The 19,518-nt window shown below is 40.2% G+C and overlaps 1 protein-coding gene across 2 annotated transcripts in view; it reads left to right on the top strand.

Moving 5' to 3' along the window:
• Positions 1-19,518, top strand: part of NPEPPS (aminopeptidase puromycin sensitive) — a 127,216-nt gene that overhangs the window by 63,965 nt on the left and 43,733 nt on the right. For both annotated transcript variants that reach the window (XR_014494237.1, XM_083377859.1), the window contains exons 10-14: positions 541-705; positions 917-1,021; positions 3,880-3,940; positions 6,905-7,014; positions 9,813-9,876. Coding sequence is in view for 1 of the 2 variants with exons in the window: in XM_083377859.1 (XP_083233985.1) it covers positions 541-705; positions 917-1,021; positions 3,880-3,940; positions 6,905-7,014; positions 9,813-9,876 (505 nt within the window). In the remaining variant the exon portion in view is untranslated. The remainder of the gene's footprint in view (positions 1-540; positions 706-916; positions 1,022-3,879; positions 3,941-6,904; positions 7,015-9,812; positions 9,877-19,518) is intronic.

Here is a 19,518-nt window from a genome sequence, read left to right as displayed (position 1 = left end):
TGCTTCTGAGCTGCTTCACTGAGCTATGCTGGCTAGGGAATTCTGGGAGTTAAAGTCCATAAGTCTTAAAGTTGCCAAGGTTGGAGACCCCTGGCTTAGAGTCATTATGTTTCCACAAAAGGTCCAAGTCCAATTCCTCTTGAATTCTGTTAACTGTTTTGCCAGTATTTAGCATTGTATGATAGTTAACCAGATTCTTATCTATAGGCTTGAGTTTCTCGATCTTCTGATCTAGAACTTAATGTGTGATTATGATTCTTCACACCTGACAGAAGACTACAGATTAAGTTTAGAAAGTTGCTGTTTTAAGAAAGAGAATATTTATGCTTATATGTATTTTTTCTCTTTTGCATAGAATTGCAGTTCTACTCTCTGTGGAGTTTTTTTTAATACAGTCTTCATCTCTGCTAAAAAGATCTAGGGTTATTAATCACTGAGGAAATGTGATATCCCAGAGTCTCATAGCTAAACATTATTTTATGCTTTAAAATGCAGACTAAAACTATTTTTACTGTCAATAATTTTCTTTCTTTTGTTTAGGAATGGTGGACTCACCTGTGGCTCAATGAGGGCTTTGCATCCTGGATTGAATACCTTTGTGTAGACCATTGCTTTCCAGAATATGATATCTGGACTCAGTTTGTATCTGCTGATTACACAAGAGCTCAGGAGCTTGATGCGTTAGACAACAGTCATCCTATTGAAGTGAGTGCCACCTACATTAATTAGTGAAAGTTTTTTTTTCAAATTCTCGCATTTCTTTAAATGGAAATCTGATCATTGAGGAGACAAAGCAAAACAAATTAGCAAATTGTTTGATATCTTAAGATAAGGGATTATATTGTAAACTGATTTCCTTAATATTTATTCCGTTGCAAGCCTAATCTGTTGTATAACTTCCTTTTCTCACATCTAGGTCAATGTAGGCCATCCATCTGAAGTGGATGAAATATTTGATGCAATTTCTTACAGCAAGGGAGCATCAGTAATTCGAATGCTACACGATTATATAGGGGATGAGGTAAATACACAAACATAATAAAATTTAACTATGGTATTTTTCTTGTCTATAGTGGAACTTGTTCAAAGAGTAACTCAGGTGCTGGGAGTTACAAAGCAGAGTGTCAAGCTAAGACTCCTTTTCTTGGTCTTTTAAATAAGATATAGAAAGCATGACTAAGTTGGTAGTTGGGTCCATCCCATATTCCTCATTAATGGTAGGGATGTAAAACTTGTCAGGTTTTGGCACATTTTGGTTAGTATGCCACATGTGCAAACAAAGTCCTGATGCTGTTTTCTGCAAGCTAGGATTTCTCATCAAGAGACTGCTTTCTAAACCAACATACTAACGTGTTTCCCCCTGATTTTTCAGGACACTCATAATGTAAGCCCACCCCCAAAATAAGCCCCAATTAATCTCGTCAGCCAGACGGGTGCATTTAGCACCATATTTCCCTGAAAATAAGACCTAACCAGAAAATAAGCCTTAATGTGTCTTTTAGAACAAAGATATAAGACCTGGTCTTATTTTCGGGGAAACACGTTATTTGTCCATGCCTTTCAAATTAGAAGATGTATACTGTGTAGTTATACACCAAGATACTTAACTAATACAGGTAATCCTTGACTTATGACCACAATGGAGCCCAAAATCTCTGTTGCTGAGTGAGATATTAGTTAAGTGAACTTTGCCTCATTTTATGACATTTCTTTCCATAATTGTTAAATGAATCACTACCGTTGTTAACTTGGTTTCCCTAGTGACTTTCTTGTCAGAAGATTGCAAATGTGATCACAGGACCCCAGGACGCTGCAACCGTCCTAAATATAAACCAGTTGCCAGGCGTCTGCATTTTGATCACCTGACCATGGGGATGCCACAATGGTCATAAGTGTGAAAAATAGTCATAAGTCACTTTTTTCAGTGCAATTGCAACTTTGAACAGTCACTAAGTGAACTGTTGTAAATCAAGGACTATCTGTAATATCTGGTGTTTAGTTGCTATTTTTATGGCTAAAGTATAATTAACAACTGAAATAGTATTCCAGTCTATGTTGTGAGTATGGGATTGAAATTCTATCCCTTAGTAAAATAAATGATATATTCAAAAGTTATGATATAGAAATTAAAACTAGAAACAATAGATAATAGCCAAGAAGATGGCAACTCCTAGCGGAGGAATAAAATTCACTCTTCATAACAGGAAAAAAAGTATTTCTAATTGGAATATAGATATGTCAATTAAGTTTTTATAGATATACTTAAAACATTCTGAGAATTGCTTAACTACAACTTTGAAAAAAATTGAACATGGATCTCAACTCTGCTCTTGACCCCCGTTCTTGTATAAGGCTAACTTAAGAAGTAGGGACTCTATTCTGTCTGTGTAAGATTTTTTTAAGGTTTCATGATGAACAGCATTGTATTACTATTTATAATTTCTATGTCATAAAGCCTATAACTCCATTCACAAGAATCCTAGTCAGGAACAACATCTGAGATTACTGTTGAATTTTAAGATGTGGCTAGACAGTATTCCTTTCTCAGGATTAATTTGTATAACCCTGGAGACATGGTGGTTCATTGTATATTTGTAAATTAGAAAATTATAAATTTTAAATACTAAATATATGCACAATCCATAACTAGATTGTATTTTATTATGATTAATTGAAATACCAAAAAAGAAAATATTATTTATTTTCATCAATGGAAAAACTGGAAAGTTTATTTCATGTTCTTTGGTTTTAGGTATGCCTAACAATGGGTTTTGTATTTTTTCCCCACATGGATCAATATGTCTTTATATTAAAACAAATAATAGTTTTTAACTATTCAAATGAATTTTTACCTTATCTCTCCCCATCTTCAAAATAGTTCAAAAAACCCTTTACTGCATCATTATATAGACAAAAAAGAGCGAGCATGGTACTGTTTAAGATCTGCCATATATGGAGTGTCAAAAGACAGGGATAGCATAGCTTTTTCACCTAGTAAGAAATTTTTGCTTTTCTGATACTAAAAGGCTAAAAGCATCCAAACCATTCCAGAGAGGGTATCCCGTTAGTAGCAGGCCAGACCTTTAAATGCACCCTGGGATAATTAATTGCAAAGTATGTAACAAGATATAATGGCAAAATTTGCCCTTGAAATGAGCTTGGGGACAGGTTAAGACATGGGTGACGTGTTGCGACATTTCGCGACTCTTTTTACATAACTGGCAATGGGGTGGGCGTGGCTTCAGTATGATGAAACCGGCCTGTGGGCCAGCAGTTTGACACCCCTGGGTTAAGACAATATGGGTGTCTATACCAGAGCAAGCAGGAGGTACAGATGAGTCTCTAGAGTATTCTTCAAGTGTCTTATTTTAGCTCAGACCAGACTCATCTTTTAATTATGCATTTTTAATATTTTGCAGATATTTTCTAGTATGAGGTCTTACCTAAACTATGAAGTATAGGGAGCCAAAAACAAGTGATTGGGGCTGTGGCAAAACTAATTTTATTTCTTTTACATATAATTAAAATTGAATATAGTTAATATGATTATGTATTTAATCGTTTTTCTGCTCTGCAAGATTCAAAATTACAATCTAATAACACTTTTTGTGATTTCTTGGGGTTATATATCCAAGGCTTTTGAACATTGTTTTGGGCTCAAGGTTTCAGATTGTGAACCTAAACATTGTCATTAATAAAGTCCAAATGGTACCACAAGTATTGTGATAGTATTAGACATATAATAATACATTTTGGTTAACCAGAAAACTCTTGTTCTTAAAAAAATGATTTTGTGGAAAAGGATACTTACCTTCCTGTTTGAAGCAGAAATGAATGAATTCTGAAAATTTTGTTTCTTTTGAAATACTTTTTTTATAGGATTTCCGGAAAGGAATGCACCTGTATCTTACCAAGTTTCAGCATAAGAATGCTTCTACAGGTAACTGTAAGGCTTGTGGTTTTTGTTTTATTCTGTTGTCTCCAGAGCATCCCTTTTATGAAGGAGGGCAACATTTATAAGTCATTCCATATTGAATTTTTCTAACCCAAAAGACAAGGAATGCAGTTTTCTAGCCATATAGTTTCTTCTAAATTATACCTTTATGGAATTTTAATCACAAGCATTTGTTTGGTGTATTAGAGCACTGAAATAGTAATCTTTTACCAGAGTCCCATAGTGCAGGGCTTTTCAACCAGTGGTACGGGTACCACCTATGGTACATTGGCACCTTGCAGGTGTTACGCAACCATCCTAGCAAAGTGGTAGTAGGGGAGGGGAATGAGCTGAACTGGTGGCAGCACCGCACAAGCCTGAGCGAGAGATGGCCGGAGCTGCAGGGCTGTCAGGGCTCAGCGGAAGGGCCTGGATCAGCGCTTCTTCAGGGCTATCAGGACTCAGTGGAAGCGCCAGGCTCCAGCTGGAGCTCGGCACTGATCCTGGCGCTTCTGAGCCCAGAAGAAGCACTGATCAGCTGGAATGTTGCAGCATCTCCAGGGTCTTGTAACTTGTGTTCAGATGCTTGGCAATTAATTCATATTTATGACGGTCACAGTGTCCCAGGTTCATGTGAAGTGACCAAAACCTGCTGCAACCACCCAGCAGATGGGAGGGGGAATAAAAACCAACCCCCCCACACACACCCCTGTTGCCAATTCTCAATAGAAATGCTCACAACAGTGCAAACCTCGGACAGGAGGAAGAGCGCCGGCGGGCGGGCAGGTGTCTTGCTCGTCTGTGGCTTGAAGGGCACTTTTTCAGTGCCATTGTAGCTTTGAACAGTTACTAAACAAACTGTTGTAAGTTGAGGACTACCTGTACTTCATCACTTTTCCTTTTTTTGGGGGGGGGTCATCAAGTTTTTGACACCTTGCTAGGCGACTGGTGGTACTCGGATATTGCCCTATCCTAAAAGTGGTACAATGGGTGAAAAGGTTGAAAAGCCCTGCCATAGTGAATTCTGAGCTTTTTCAATTTCTTTCTCCAATCCTGCTCAAAGTAAACCAGTCTAATATTATACTAAGTCCTTGATAAATGTCTTTTAATAGAAGATAAGTGATAGATAATGTGATTGTGTGAAAATACTGTTGCTTTTAATATTGTATATAAGAACATCAACATATTAATTTTGTATAGAACATATACATGCAGTGATACGTGCCTAAATCTTGTAATCTATGTACAGGTAGTCCTTATTTAGTAACCATAATTGGGATTAACAACTTTGTTGCTAAGTGATCTGGTAGGATGTGAGAGATTGCGAGAATTGTGACTGCTTACAAAATGACACCGGTTTCCAGGATAGTACAAGGTGGTTTCTGTGCAAAACATTGGCTTGGTATTCTTTTAGAAAGGTAATTTCCAAAGATTTTATTTCCAAAAGAGCACCCAGGCGATGCAATGTGTGTTTTTCAATTGTGCCCTTCTAAAGGATTGCATGAATGGCGTTAGGTGGCCTCTGTAGAAGGCTGCACATCGCATCGGCTTGGCACTGTTTTGGAAAGGTGATCTTCAAAAGAGGTTAGTGGAACAAGGCATACTGGGGTGGGCAGGAGGCCTAAGGCATGTGGGATCCAGCTGGGCAGGAAGTCCCAAGGGACTCAGTAGGATGAAATCAGGGGGAAAGATAGGCAGATGGGGGCAATTGTAGCATCTTATGGTTGATCATAAGGGTGGGTGAATTGCCGAATTTGCAACAGCGGCGAATATCTGAATTGCCAAGTATTGATTTATTTATTTCAAGTGCCCAAATTGTGATAGCAATAGCACTTAGACTATGCCTATCTTCACAGTGCATTACAGCCCTCTCTAAGCAGTTTGAAGAGTCAGAATATTGCCCCCAACAATATGCATTCTCATTTTTTTGGTAATATTTTATTAATTTTCTAATTTTACATTTAAGTACTTAAAAAGCAATGTGATGGCTGGGTTAATTGATAATTCAATAACATACAAAAATCTTAAGTACAAATCTCAAGCTACCACATCAAATAATTCTTCTCTTTTTCCCTTAATATCTACTGTCTCATATTTAAACTAATACAGTTCTTATTATATCAGTTAAGTAAAGATAGCATTGTTACATTTATCAATAAATTTTTAGCTTATGCATATCCTAATTACTTTAACATTCAATCTTTATAGACAACGTCCTGTAATTAGTTTTTCCCAATTTTTAGTTTCCCATCAATATTTAAATTTAACATTTGATATTTATAATTTATAAGTTTTAGGTAAACAAAGTTTCCTTTATCACAATTCATATCAAAGTCTAATATTCAAGATACACATCTTATCTATTTGAATATATTCTATTTCCCACCATCTTACATCACCTAGTTAATAATACAGTATAACATCCTTATTTTCAACTAATTTCCAAATGTCTTAAATTTAATGACCAAAATTTCCCCTATTTCGATATCAAATATTTCCTCTCTTTTTCCCTTAATATCTACTGTCTCATATTTAAGCTAATACAGTTCTTATTATATCAGCTAAATAAAAACATGTTTATTACATTTATCAAGAAATTTTTTTCTTATACGTATCTTAATTACTTTTACATTCAGTCTTTATAGACAATATTAACTGATTATAATTGCAACTTGTGTCTATGTGAGAAGCTGCATAGGTTGCAAATGCAAGTGTTAGTTGCGAAATATTTTTAATTCATCATCATATGTTCAAACGGTGGGTGCTTGAGGCAGCCACTAAATGAGGTCTACTTATAACTATGGCTTAGTGAGGCCTCTTATTTGTGATTTTTGTATTATGAGCTGCCTAGTGTCACATGGTTGAAATGAGTGGTTGTATAAATTCAGTATATAAATAAAACAGGTATGAAGTATTTTCTTTAGCATTAGAATTAAGATTATTTAGATTGAGGGTTTTTCTCTTTTGCAGAAGATCTTTGGGGAAGCCTGGAAGACGCTAGTGGTAAACCTATTGCTGCTGTGATGAATACATGGACCAAGCAAATGGGTTTTCCACTGGTATACGTAGAAGGGGAGCAGGTAGGTGTAAGATTTCTGACATTGAACTCAGTTCAGGTAGAATATAAACCAATGATTTAATCTTCCAAAATTACACCTATAATATACTATAGAGCTCCTATCCTTACTTTCATTTTCTGTTTACTCAGTATTTCAGTTTTCATAGTAAAAAGCCTTTGGACCAAATTTATCTACAGCTTCCCAGTCAGTCATCAACAAACCACATTTTGCAGCTACTTGAAACAGTAGTTTCTCGCTGTATTTTTCTACTTATTGCAAAACAGGGTCCATTTATACAGAAATAATAGTTAATGTTTTTTGTAATTATGACTGTGGAGGATTTTGTTTATGACTTACTCTCCTTAAAATAATATGTTTAGAATTTATATTTGTAAGCTTTAATAAATATATATATAACATGGGTTCAGATATTAAACTGTGATGAATCCATGACCTGAGTGATTTCTGTAGAGATAGCTAAGAATTTTATATGATTGTATATGTCTTGAATTTAAAAAGATAAACATAATATGTGACTTATACAAACAGTATATTTTTGTATTTTGCATAGGTCTAGTCCATAATAAAGGGGAACAGATACATGTAGTGATCATTGGAAGCTAAATTCAGTTTCCCTTTTTAAATGAAACATTACTCCCATATAGTTCCAATGTTAATTTCGTAGCCTGAAGTCTAGGTATATTAAAGATGCAAACTCAAAAATCAGTGTGTCTCTCAGTGCTATAGTCTGCTACACTTATTTACATGTATTCATGACTCTCAAAAAGTTTTGGCCCTACTAGGTTCCCTTATTAATTAGAAAGTTGCATATACCTTGAAATATTGTAATACAATTTCCAGTATTTTAATATAGAAAAAATATAAATATGTATATTTTGTGTTATGCTATGCCATGCCATTTATGCTATTCTATGCTATATTCATTGTAAATATTACAGAAACATTTCTTATCTGCCTTTAAGTCCTTAAACTCAGAAACAGTAATGGAATAAGATAAAATAAGACAAAACGTAAAAGTAAAATTAATGCCATCGATTACAAAATTAGAGTGTAAATGTTTTTGTAGAATCCCTTGTTGTTGTTAGTTGCGAAGTCGTGTCCGACCCATTGCGACCCCATGGACAACATTCCTCCAGGCCTTTCTGTCCTCTACCATCTTCTGGAGTCTGTTCTCTATTATTGCATATCTCCTCTAGGACTGACCAGTTTGAACGCCTTGCAGTCCAGGGGACTCGCAGGAGTATTGTCCAGCACCATAGTTTCAAAGGCCTCAATTCTTTGGCACTCAAGCCTTTCTTATGGTCCAAGTTTCACAGCCATACATTGCAGCTGCGAAAACCATGGCCTTGACTATACACACTTTTGTTGGCAGGGTGATGTCTCTGCTTTTTAGTATGCTGTCTAGATTTGCCATAGCTTTCCTCCCCAGGAGCAAGCGTCTTTTAATTTCTTGGCTGCAGTCCCCATCTGTGCTGATCCTAGAGCCCAGAAAAATAAAATCTGTCACTACCTCCATTTCTCTTCCCCATCTATTTGCCAGGAATTGAGAGGGCCAGATACCATGATCTTGGTTTTCTTAATGTTTAGTTTCAAGCCTGCTTTTGCACTGTCCTTCTTCACCCGCATCAAGAGGGTCTTTAGTTCCTCTTCACTTTCTGCCATTAGAGTGGTATCATCTGCATATCTTAGGTTGTTGATATTTCTCCCGGCAATCTAATTCCAACTTTTGATTCATCTAGCCCTGCCTTTCTCATGATGTGCTCTGCATATAAGTTAAATAGGCAGGGTGACAGTATACAGCCTTGCCGGACTCCTTTCCCAATTTTGAACCAATCAGTGGTTCCGTGTCCAGTTCTCACTGTTGCTTCTTGAGCCGCATATAGGTTTCTCGTAGAATCCCTAAGACTATTCTTAATTAATCTTGCAGTTGCTTCTTGTATATTTAAATCTTACACATTTACTTCTCATTAACTTTGTTAAGTCAAGAAATATATAATCTCAATGTCTGAAGATAAAAAAAATTCTTATTTGATACCTGACTGGGTTTATGTTAGGTGCTTTCTAGGCATGGTTCGTGTTCTTAAGCATTAAGACAAATAGGACCTGGTTGCTTGAACGATTCTCCAAATAAGGAGTGCCGTCTATCAGGACCTTAGAAGAATGCCTTCTCTGTGATGGCATCTGCCTTCTGGGATGGGGTTCCCCTTGAAGTTTGGGTAACATTCTGGAAGGTCTTAAAAGACCTGGCTTGGTCTGGCAGATTTTGGGCTAGGGTGGTTAGAGGCCCTTGCTAGTTATATGATATACTGATGGTTGCTGAGTTTCCCATCCTATTTACTATTTTATTTTCTACTTTTGATTGTATATTTGTTATCTTGTTTTTATGCTGTGGGCCACCAGAGTGAATTGTTTTTGGGTGATGTCTAAGTAAAAACAAACAAATGTGTACACACACACACACACACACACACACACACACACACACACAAACAAAATTTTGGTACATTTTTTTACCATTTACCTGTCCTAGCCATCATATTTCAATCACAATACTGTGATATAATACTGTATCATAAGAAAATATTATCTGTGACTGTGGCCAATCTGTTGAGAGTAGCAGATAAGAGTGGGCAAAAACATAAGGTTTGGCAACAAAAAAACCAAACAAACAAATCAACCCTTGATAAACTTACTATAGACTACGAGGACAAGAAATTAAGCCCTCAGGACCTACCATCTTAAATGGAAATATTCTCAAGCCTGTCACTACTATTTTTTATTTTTTTTCTTTATTCCAGCAAGAAGATAGCAAAGTGCTGAAGCTAGTCCAGAAGAAATTCTGTGCCAGTGGACCATATAGTGGTAAGACGATAGCAGGAGCAAGCAGCGCACCATATTGTACGTGACACCAACTATTCCACGAAACAGCCCTTGCACTGTCAGTTTGTGCAGGCAGGTGTCCTTTTTAGGATTCAGATGTTTGAAATAATTTATCAACAAATCTAAATTTTTAATTTTTAATTGTGTTTTTGGGGGCCTTACATTCTGCACATTTTAATTAGAAAAGTTGCACGCTCTTTAAAATGATTTTACATAGTATTAATAATCTTTGTGATACCTAGGTGAAAGGCAGTAGAAATACAGTTCTGTGAAAAAGTATTGGTTCCTCTTGGGATTTCTCTATTATTGTATATCTTTACTACTTAAAATATAGCTTTATGTGGGTCCTACTGGATTTTAAAGAAAGCAACACTAAACTTTGGGGTTCTTTTTATTTATTTGTAACTGAAACCTTCCAAAATATAGCATGGCAATGTGAAAAAGTAATGGCTTCCTTGTCCTGTCTACATTTTTAAAAATAATCCTCCTAGTGTTTTCCTGCAAATATATAATGTTTGCTTTTTTTCTGATCAGCTGAGTGTTGATCCACTGGTTACAATAGAAATTGTCTAACTGGCTTGTTACCTGAGCCTTATGTCATGGTCTGAAAGAGAATGGCTGGCCCAAAGTTCACATTGCCAGCTTTCATGTCTAAGTTAGGACTAGAAATTACAATCTCCTGGTTTCTAGCTTGGTGCCTTGGCTTTCATTCAATACAATTGAAGGTATAGTTTTGCGACTACTTCATTAAACAGGCTATTGATTGGATCATCACTGCTTTCTAGAGTTAACACTGATTGACATTTTATTATAGCCAAAGTCCAAATTACAAAAGTTAAAGCAAATGCTATCTGAGAATACAAGAAAATATCATTAATTAGGTAAATTACCTACTTTTGTTGTCAGGTCAGAACATAGTATTTAATAATTGCTTAATTGATTTCAGGATACATTTTAAGGAAAATTTCTAAATATCATTGGACAGTGCCCAGGCAATCTAATTATTAGGAATTGGATTATTTGGAAGGTAATTCCTCATAAATCTTCAGAAAGGTATATTCTGAGGTTTCAGTTTTATCAGAAGCACAGAAACATCATCTCTGCAAAATGTGTCTGATTTTACAGTATGCAGAGGAAAAGCATTAAATTGTGCTCTGGAGAAGGCACTGCAATATCGGGAAATTGGTCTTTGTAGATGCTTTTAGTCAGTGTTGATTCCTGGCAACTTCCCAGACTAGTCCCTTAAGTTTTCTTGTCAAGTTTTAAGAAGTTGTTTACCATTGCCTGCTTATTAGGGTTGAGAGAGAATGATTGGCCCAAGGTCATCCAACTGGTTTCACGCCTAAGGCGATATTAGAACTCAGTTTCTACAGTTTATAATTATGTTGTTAATTTACTGTTTTGTAGTTGCCCTGATTCATTATTATTATTATTATTAATTTTTATACCGCCCTTCTCCCGAAGGACTCAGGGTGGTGAACAGGGCAGATGTATAAAATACAAAAAATACAAAAGTTAAAAGGAATTAAACATAATGCCCAAATAAAAAACGATAAATACAAATATTAAGAGCAATAAAAAACCCAACCCACCCGCTATCAGGCCAAGCCGGCTTGTTCAAACAAATGCGTTTTCAGATCGCGTCGGAAGGAGCGGAGGTCGGGCGCCATCAGGAGCTCAACCGGCAACCGATTCCATAGCTCCGGGGCGCCCACAGAGAAGGACCTCCCCCTGGGGGCCACCAATCGACATTCTCTGATCGGTGGCACCCTGAGGAGGCCCTCTCTATAAAGTTGATATAGGCATCAATAACTGTTTTTACAGAAATCTACAAAAATTTCTTTTGGGCAGAGCATGATTTAGAATCCATGTGATGAAAAACTGAATGTGATTTGAAGAGCTTTTAAAGTTCATAATATTTATTCAGAGCTTCATATTTATTTAACAATATTTTAATTTTAATTAAATGTTTAAAAGACTATGAATGATATGCTCCTCAAATAGCAGACAAACAACTCCTATATTATTATACAATTTATTATTGATACCTATTATACAATTTATTATTGCTTAAATAGACTACAGAATGGTTTTGTAAACTTCTGAAGATAGTTTTGAAATGGAGAACATTTGGTAGAATACTAAATCTTAATTAAGACACCCAATTTGTTAAAAGCATATTTTCTATCTAAATTCTGCAGGATTATATTAGACCAGGGATCCCCAACCCCGGATCATGGCCTGTGGGGAACCAAGCCGCAAAATGAAGCTTGGCATGCTCATCTACTCACCCGCCTCTTACATGGAACTATCCCCTTTCTCCACCCCTCACAACTACCACCAGTCCGCACATCTGGAAAGGTTGGGGATCACCATCAATCAGAATAGAGCTGAAAGGGACCTTGGAGGTCTTCTAGTCCAAACCCATGCTCAAGCAGGAGACCCTATACCATTTCACATGGGTGGTTGTCCAGGCTTTTCTTAAAAACTTCCAGTGATGAAGCACCTACAACATCTGAAGGCAAGCTGTTCCACTGGTTAATTGTTCTCACTGTTTGGAAGTTTCTCCTTAATTCCAAGTTGCTTCTCTCCTTGATAGTTTCCATCCATTGCTTTTGTCTTGCCTTCTGGTGCTTTAGAAACTAAGTTGACCCTCTCTTCTTCATGGCAACCTCTCAAATACTGGAATACTGCTATCATATCACCCCTAGTCCTTTTCTCTAGACTGGCCATACCCAATTCCTGCAACTGTTCTTTGATGTAGGACCATTAAGGACAACTCATTGAGTACGGTTTGTCAGCCAGTTAGAAATCCATCTGATGGTGATGCTGTCTATCCCACATTTTTCTAGGTTACCAAGAAGTAGGTTGTGGCCTACTCTGTTGAATGCCTTGCTGATTTCGCTGGTCTACTAATTTACTCACTTTGTCAAAGAATGAAATAAGATTGGTTTGGCATGATGTATTTTTAACAAATCCTTTCTGGCTTTTAGTTATATCTTTATTTATTTCTAGATGTTCGCAGATCTGTTTTATGATTATCTTTTCCAATGTCTTCTCAGTTATTGATGTTAGACTGATTGGTCTGTAGTTTCCTGAATCTGTTTTCCCCCCCTTTTTTTTGAAGATGGGAACTATATCAGCTCTTTTCCAATTCTCATATAATTCCCCAGTGTCTCAGGATTTTTGAAAGATATGGTACAATTGTTCGGAGATAATATCTGCCAGTTCCTTCAGACTCTGGGATGTAATCTATCAGGGCCCAATGATTTATATTCATCAAGACCAGACAGCTGTTCTCTTACCTTTATCTTGCTTATTGTACCGTATTTTCCGGCGTATAAGACGACTTTTTAACCCATGAAAATCACCTCAAAACTTGGGGGGTCGTCTTATATGCCCAGTCGTCTTATACACCGGAAAATCAGTGGGTGGCGTCTGGTGGGAGCTGGCAGGGCAGTCCTGCGCACGCGCGCACTCCCCGGCTGCTCCTTAGCAGCTGGGGAGTGCGCGCGTGTGCAGGACTGCCCTGCTAGCTCCCGCCCGACGCTCTTCCCTCTTGAGGCAGCATCGCTCCCTGGCTCCTAAGGAGTCCTCGAGGATGCTGCCTGAAGAGGGAAGAGCATCGGACGGGAGCCGGCAGGGAAGTCCTGCTCCCGTCCGACGCTGCGCTTCCGCCGGGTGGTGCTGGCCGAGACGAGCCAGCAGGCAGCCGCCGTGAGCGCGGCGCTGAGGGGCAGCGGCAGGACGGCCCAGCGCCTGCAGGACGGCCAGCAGCCCTACGCGCAGCAGCAGCCGCCGGCTCAGCAACAGGTCCGAGCGCAGGAGCCGCACCGCCAGGCTGCCCAGGAAAAGCAGCCACACCGAGAGGCTGCACGGCCAGTCCAGCTCCATGAGGGGCAGGGCGGGAAGCCGGCCGGGAAGAGGGACCGGGAGCCCGGGCCGAGCGCGCCTCGGCCGACGGTGAGAGGGAAGCAGCACATGAAAAAGAGGCTGCGGGCGGAGCTGCCCCACCCTGCGCTGAATGGGAGAAGTTCAAGGCCAGGAGGGGAAGCAGGAGGGGCACCGGCCGTGGCGGGGTGGCGGCTGCCCTCCGGTGCTGCCTGCCGCCCGGGAAACACTGCGCCTCGGGGGCCGGCAGAAGCGCGGGAGAAGCGGGAGGGCTGGCGGGGCCAGTCGGGCCTTCGCCTCCTCTGCGACGGACAGGGAGGGCAGGGCATGTAAGTATTTTCCGGCGTATAAGACAAAAAACCTTGAAAAACTTCTTAAAAGTAGTGGGTCGTCTTATACGTCGGAAAATACGGTACTTTTTATTTCTAGTCTGTCTTTTACAGTTATGTTTTTGATAGGTTGGGCTATAGTTTCTTTTTGCATGAAAACTAATGCAAAGAATGAATTAAGCATCTCTGCATTCTACTGCCTGTTACTTCCTTGCCATCTTCTCTCTCTAGTGGACCAACTGTTTCCTTGACTTTTTTCTTGTTAATTATGGTGCAAGTCTTTGTTCATTCTCAGCCTTTGCTTTTCTGACTTCATATTTGCAGATTCAAGCTATCTGCTGATATTCTGCCTTATATATGTGTCCCTCTTTCCCATTATTTTGTACTTATCCTTATTGTCTTTCAGTTTATCAAAGAGATCTTTGTACAACGAGTCTGGTTTCTTCTTGGATTTCTTGTTTTTCTTTTTCAGTGGTATTGTGTTTGACTGGACTTTTATGATCATATTTTTCAATGTTTTCCATGCTTCTTGAGTTGCTTTTCCTTTTAGGATTTTTATCCATGGAATTATTCTTAGGCTCTCTCTGAGTTTGTCAATATCAGTTCTTTTACAGTCTTAAGACACTGGTTGGATTATATTCTATTTGTCAGGACCCACCTCAATCCACATCTTAGGAAATAAGAACTCTTGGATGCAAGTTTAGTCCAAAAGGAAAATGTTTACTAGGATGGAATCGATTGTGGCAATACAAGACGGAATCTAACAAAGTTACATTTCAATCCTATATAAAGCATTCCCATTTCAGCCCCTCCCCTCATCCATTTGGTCAGATGTCAGGCCCTTCCATGGGAAATGGAACTCTCCTTGGTTTTATGGTTATTGCTTCCTTTTTTGTTCAAATGTTCCCTGTTGTTTGAAGATGCCTAAAGTCTATCCTCTCCCCCCCCTTCGGAGAGATGGCAGAATCCCCAGAATAAGCACATTGTTCTACCTATACATTTATGAAATGTGATATAAATGGATTCTGACATTCGGCTCTCCTTTCAGAAAAAAAGATGAGTCCATCTGTGGGGAAAGAAAACATATAAATGTTAGCCTGGTTTGTTCGGATATTCTGTATGAAACCTCTTAAGCAACTTAGGTGCTTTAACATGGTGTTTGTTAACCCACTCATTTTCTGAGGAGGGGAGGTGTTTCCATGCCACTAAATATTGTATCGTTCCATGGTGTTTTCTGGAATCTAAGATTTCTTTCACTTCAAAATGTTGTTCTCCTTCCACCATGATGGGTGGTGGTGGTGGTGGGATTTTTGCTCGTAGTGGTGATTGTTGTTCTCTCTTTAATAGACTGCAGTGGAAGGTTGGGTGTATTCGTCTAAGATTTTTGGGTAGTTCTAATTCAACTGTTACTGGGTTTATGATTCTTTTAGTTTAGTTTAGTTTTAGTTTAGTTTTATTGAATTTTTATACCGCCCTTCTCCCGAAGGAGTCAGGGTGGTGAACAGGGCATATAAATAGAAAATACAAAAGTTAAAAAAGGATTAAATTATTGCCCGAATTAAAACAATCAAAATATAAAAACATTAAAACCCTAACATTCCCCCATCAGGCCAGGCCAGCTTGTTCGAATAGATGGGTCTTTAACCCACGCCGGAAGGAGCGAAGATCTGGTGCCATCCGGAGCTCAACCGACAGTTGGTTCCATAAAGCCGGGGCGCCCACAGAGAAGGCCCTCCCCCTGGGGGCCACCAGCCGGCATTCTCTGACCGGAGGCACCCTGAGGAGGCCCTCTCTGTGGGAACGCACAGGGCAGAGGGGAGTCGACGCCGGCAGCAGGTGGTCCCCGAGGTATTCCGGACCCATGCCATGTAAGGACTTAAAAACCATCACTAAGACCTTTAATTGGAAAGGGTCCAATATATTTTGGTCCTAGTTTTTTACAGGGTTGGAGTGATTTCAGGTATTTTGTGGATAAATATACCATCTCTCCTACCCTAAATGGTGTGGGATCAGTTCTTTTTTTGTCTGCCTGTGTCTTGTATGCTTTTCTGGCATCTTCCAACGCTTTCCTAACGATTGGCCATGTATTTTGTAATTGAGCAATCCATTCCTTCAGATCAGGGATAACCGGTTCTTTTGGGGTTAGTTCTGGTATTGGGTTGAAACTCTGGCCTGTAGCTACTTGAAAAGGAGTGTAACCTGTGCTTGAGTGGACTGCATTATTATATGCTACTTCTGCAAAAGGCAGTAGATCCGCCCAGTCGGACTGCTGAAAATTAATAAAGCATCTCAGATATTGTTCAAGTATATTATTAAGTCTTTCAGAAGCTCTGTCTGTCTGAGGATGGTGACTAGATGACAGTCCTTGGGTGGTTCCTAAGAGGGATAAAAATTCTTTCCAAAATGCCGACGTAAATTGCACCCCTCTGTCAGATATGATGCGTTGTGGTACCCCGTGCAATCTGTAAATATGCTGTACAAAAAGTTTTGCTAATGCTTTTGCGGTCGGGATTTTTTGGCAAGGTATGAAATGTACTTGCTTAGAGAACAGATCTGTGACAGTCCAGACTACGGTGTTTCCATTACTTTCTGGCAGTTCTACGATAAAATCCATGGCTATTTCTTTCCATGGGGCTGAGGGGTTTGCCACCGGTTGTAACAGACCTGGCGGTTTCCCTTGCAGTCTTTTGGCCATCGCGCAAATTTGACAGCTACCCACATAGCTTTCTATGTCCTTTTTCATAGATGGCCACCAAAATTGCCTTTTAGTTAAGTGTAGGGTTTTTACAAAGCCAAAGTGTCCTGCTGATTTTGTATCATGGCATAGTTGCATGAAATTGATTCTCTGTGTGGCAGGTATATATAGCTTCTCCCCCACCCATGGCAGTCCATCTTTAATTGTGCACACATGTCTATTTTTCTGGAACCATTCATCACTTTCCAAAGACTTCCTGAATTCTATTCCAGTTTGGCTATCTACCTTCGGCTTCATTTTTTCTTGTGCCCTGGTGGTGACTGGTGCTGCCAGTTGTTGTTCCGGCACAAGTGGTTTAAAGTCAGTAACTCTTGTGCTGTTATATTGGGGCATGCTGGATAATGCATCTGCCAGGAAGTTCTTCCCCCCCTGGTAAGTGTTTGAGAGTGAAATTGAATCGGTGAAAATGTTGGGACCAGCGGGCTTGCTTAGGAGTGAGCTTCCTGGGCGTTTTTAGTGCTTCCAAATTTTTGTGGTCTGTCCAGACCTGGAAAGGTATTTTATTTCCTTCTAAAAATTGGCGCCATGTTAGTAATGCCCACCTCAACGAGAATGCCTCTTTTTCCCATATTGGCCAGTGTTGTTCTGTTTCTGTGAGTTTTCTGGATGTGTATGCGCATGGTTGCAACGTCCCCCCATCATTTTTTTTAATAGTACGGCTCCTACCGCTACATCACTCGCATCTGCCTGTATTATAAAAGGTTTGTCGGGATCTGGGTATTTTAGGACAGGTTCAGCAGAAAAAAGTCTCTTTAGCCTCTCAAATGTTGCTTGACATTCCATTGACCATTTCAGAGGCTGGCTGGGTTTCACGGGTGACCCCCCCCCCTTCGTTTTCAACAAATTTGTGAGGGGCATGGTTATTTGGCCAAATGCGGGGATGAATTGGCGGTAGAAATTTGCAAACCCCAGGAAACTTTGTAATTGCTTCCGTGTGCGGGGTGTGTGTGTGCCCACTCTAGTACTGCCCTGACCTTCTCAGGGTCCATTCCGATGCCCTCTGGAGATATGCGATACCCCAGGTAGTCGATTTTTTCCTGATGGAATTCACACTTTGATAATTTAGCATATAAATGGGCAGCTCGCAACTTCTTCAGGACTGCTCTGGCTAGTTTGATATGTTCCTCTTTGGTTTCTGTGATGATAAGGATGTCATCGAGGTAAACCAGGACCCCCTTATATAGGTGCTCTCTCAGCACGTCATTAATTAATTGCATAAAGACTGCGGGGGCCCTTTGCAGTCCGAATGGCAATACTTTGAATTGATAGCACCCCATTGGGCAGTTGAATGCAGTCTTCCATTCGTCTCCTTCCTTAATCCTAATACGGTAGTATGCTTCCCTCAGGTCTAGTTTGGTAAAAATCTTTCCTTTCGATAGGTGGGATAGCATATCCTTCATTAGGGGAAGGGGGTACAGATTACATTCACTAATTGTGTTCAAATTTCTATAGTCCACAACCAAGCGAAAAGACCCATCCTTCTTCTCCCTGAACAGAACCGGGGCGGCCACTTTGGGTTTGGCAGGCTCAATAAATCCTCTTTCTAAGTTTTTCTTTATGAATCTTTCCATTTCTGCCATTTCCCTTGGGCTCATGGCATACATCCTGGGTTTTGGGAGTTTTGCCCCAGGTTTGAATTCTATGGTGCAGTCTGTGGGGCGGTGGGGGGGAAGCTCATCTGCTTTTTCCTCACTGAAAACCTCAGCCAGGTCCCTGTATTCTTCCGGTATCTCTGGTAACCCCTTCTCTTTCCCCACCGCTGCTGTCTCCTCCCTCTGGGTTGGGGGGGTGCTTTTGGAGTCTAAGTTCTTCTGCCCCCCCCTTTGGGAAATTGAGTTCTGCTGTCCTCCAGTTTATCCCGGGGTTCCATTTCTTCAGCCATTCCAGTCCTAAAATCATTGGGCATACCATGCATGGGGCCACTATAAACGTAAGGTCCTCCTCATGGGGCCCCAGTGATAGGTGAATTGGTAAAGTGGCTAGGGTGGCTGGTCCTCCCCCTGCTATTGTCCCATCTAATTGACTAAAAGAGATTGGTTGTTTTAGCTTCCTCACTGGGATGCTCAATCTCTCCACCAGCGTTGGGCTGATAAGGCAGCGGATGCACCCAGAGTCTATCAGAGCTTTTGTTTTGGCTGCTTCAGGCATAGGGGAAGCTATGTCTTAAGTATGGGTGGAAGGGGTCCACTTACCAATGGTTCTCCCTCTGAGCTGTCTTCCGAGTTGTCCACCATCCCTGCGGTGCAGGCCGGAGTCCAATCCCAGTTCCTGGCAGGAATTGTGGACTCTACAGCCTCTGTCCCCTTCATGGAAGATTCTTTTGTGTTGCCTTGGGGCTTCCCCGGCTTCTTGGAGGATGATGCCTCTGGTTTTCATGGGGGGGCTTTTGAACGACATTCTGCAGCACGGTGGCCCTCTCTCCCGCAGTTGAAGCAACCTGTTGATTTTTTGGCTGTGGCTGGTGGTTTTTCCCCCTCGCGTGTTTGCTCGGGTGGCAGGCGGCCCCATGGTTTTCCTCTGCGGTGTCTCTTCAGTAGGTCTATTTCCACTTCCTCCGCCAGGATGTACCAGTCGTCGAGATGGGGTGGGTCTCCTTGAGGCAGGCAAGCGTCATACAGGTCGTAGTTTAGACCGTCTTTGAAATGGCTG

The sequence above is a fragment of the Vipera ursinii genome (assembly GCF_947247035.1).
Source record: "Vipera ursinii genome assembly, chromosome: Z".
Classification (NCBI taxonomy): Eukaryota; Metazoa; Chordata; class Lepidosauria; order Squamata; family Viperidae; genus Vipera; species Vipera ursinii.
This window is presented reverse-complemented; position numbering and strand designations above follow the sequence as displayed.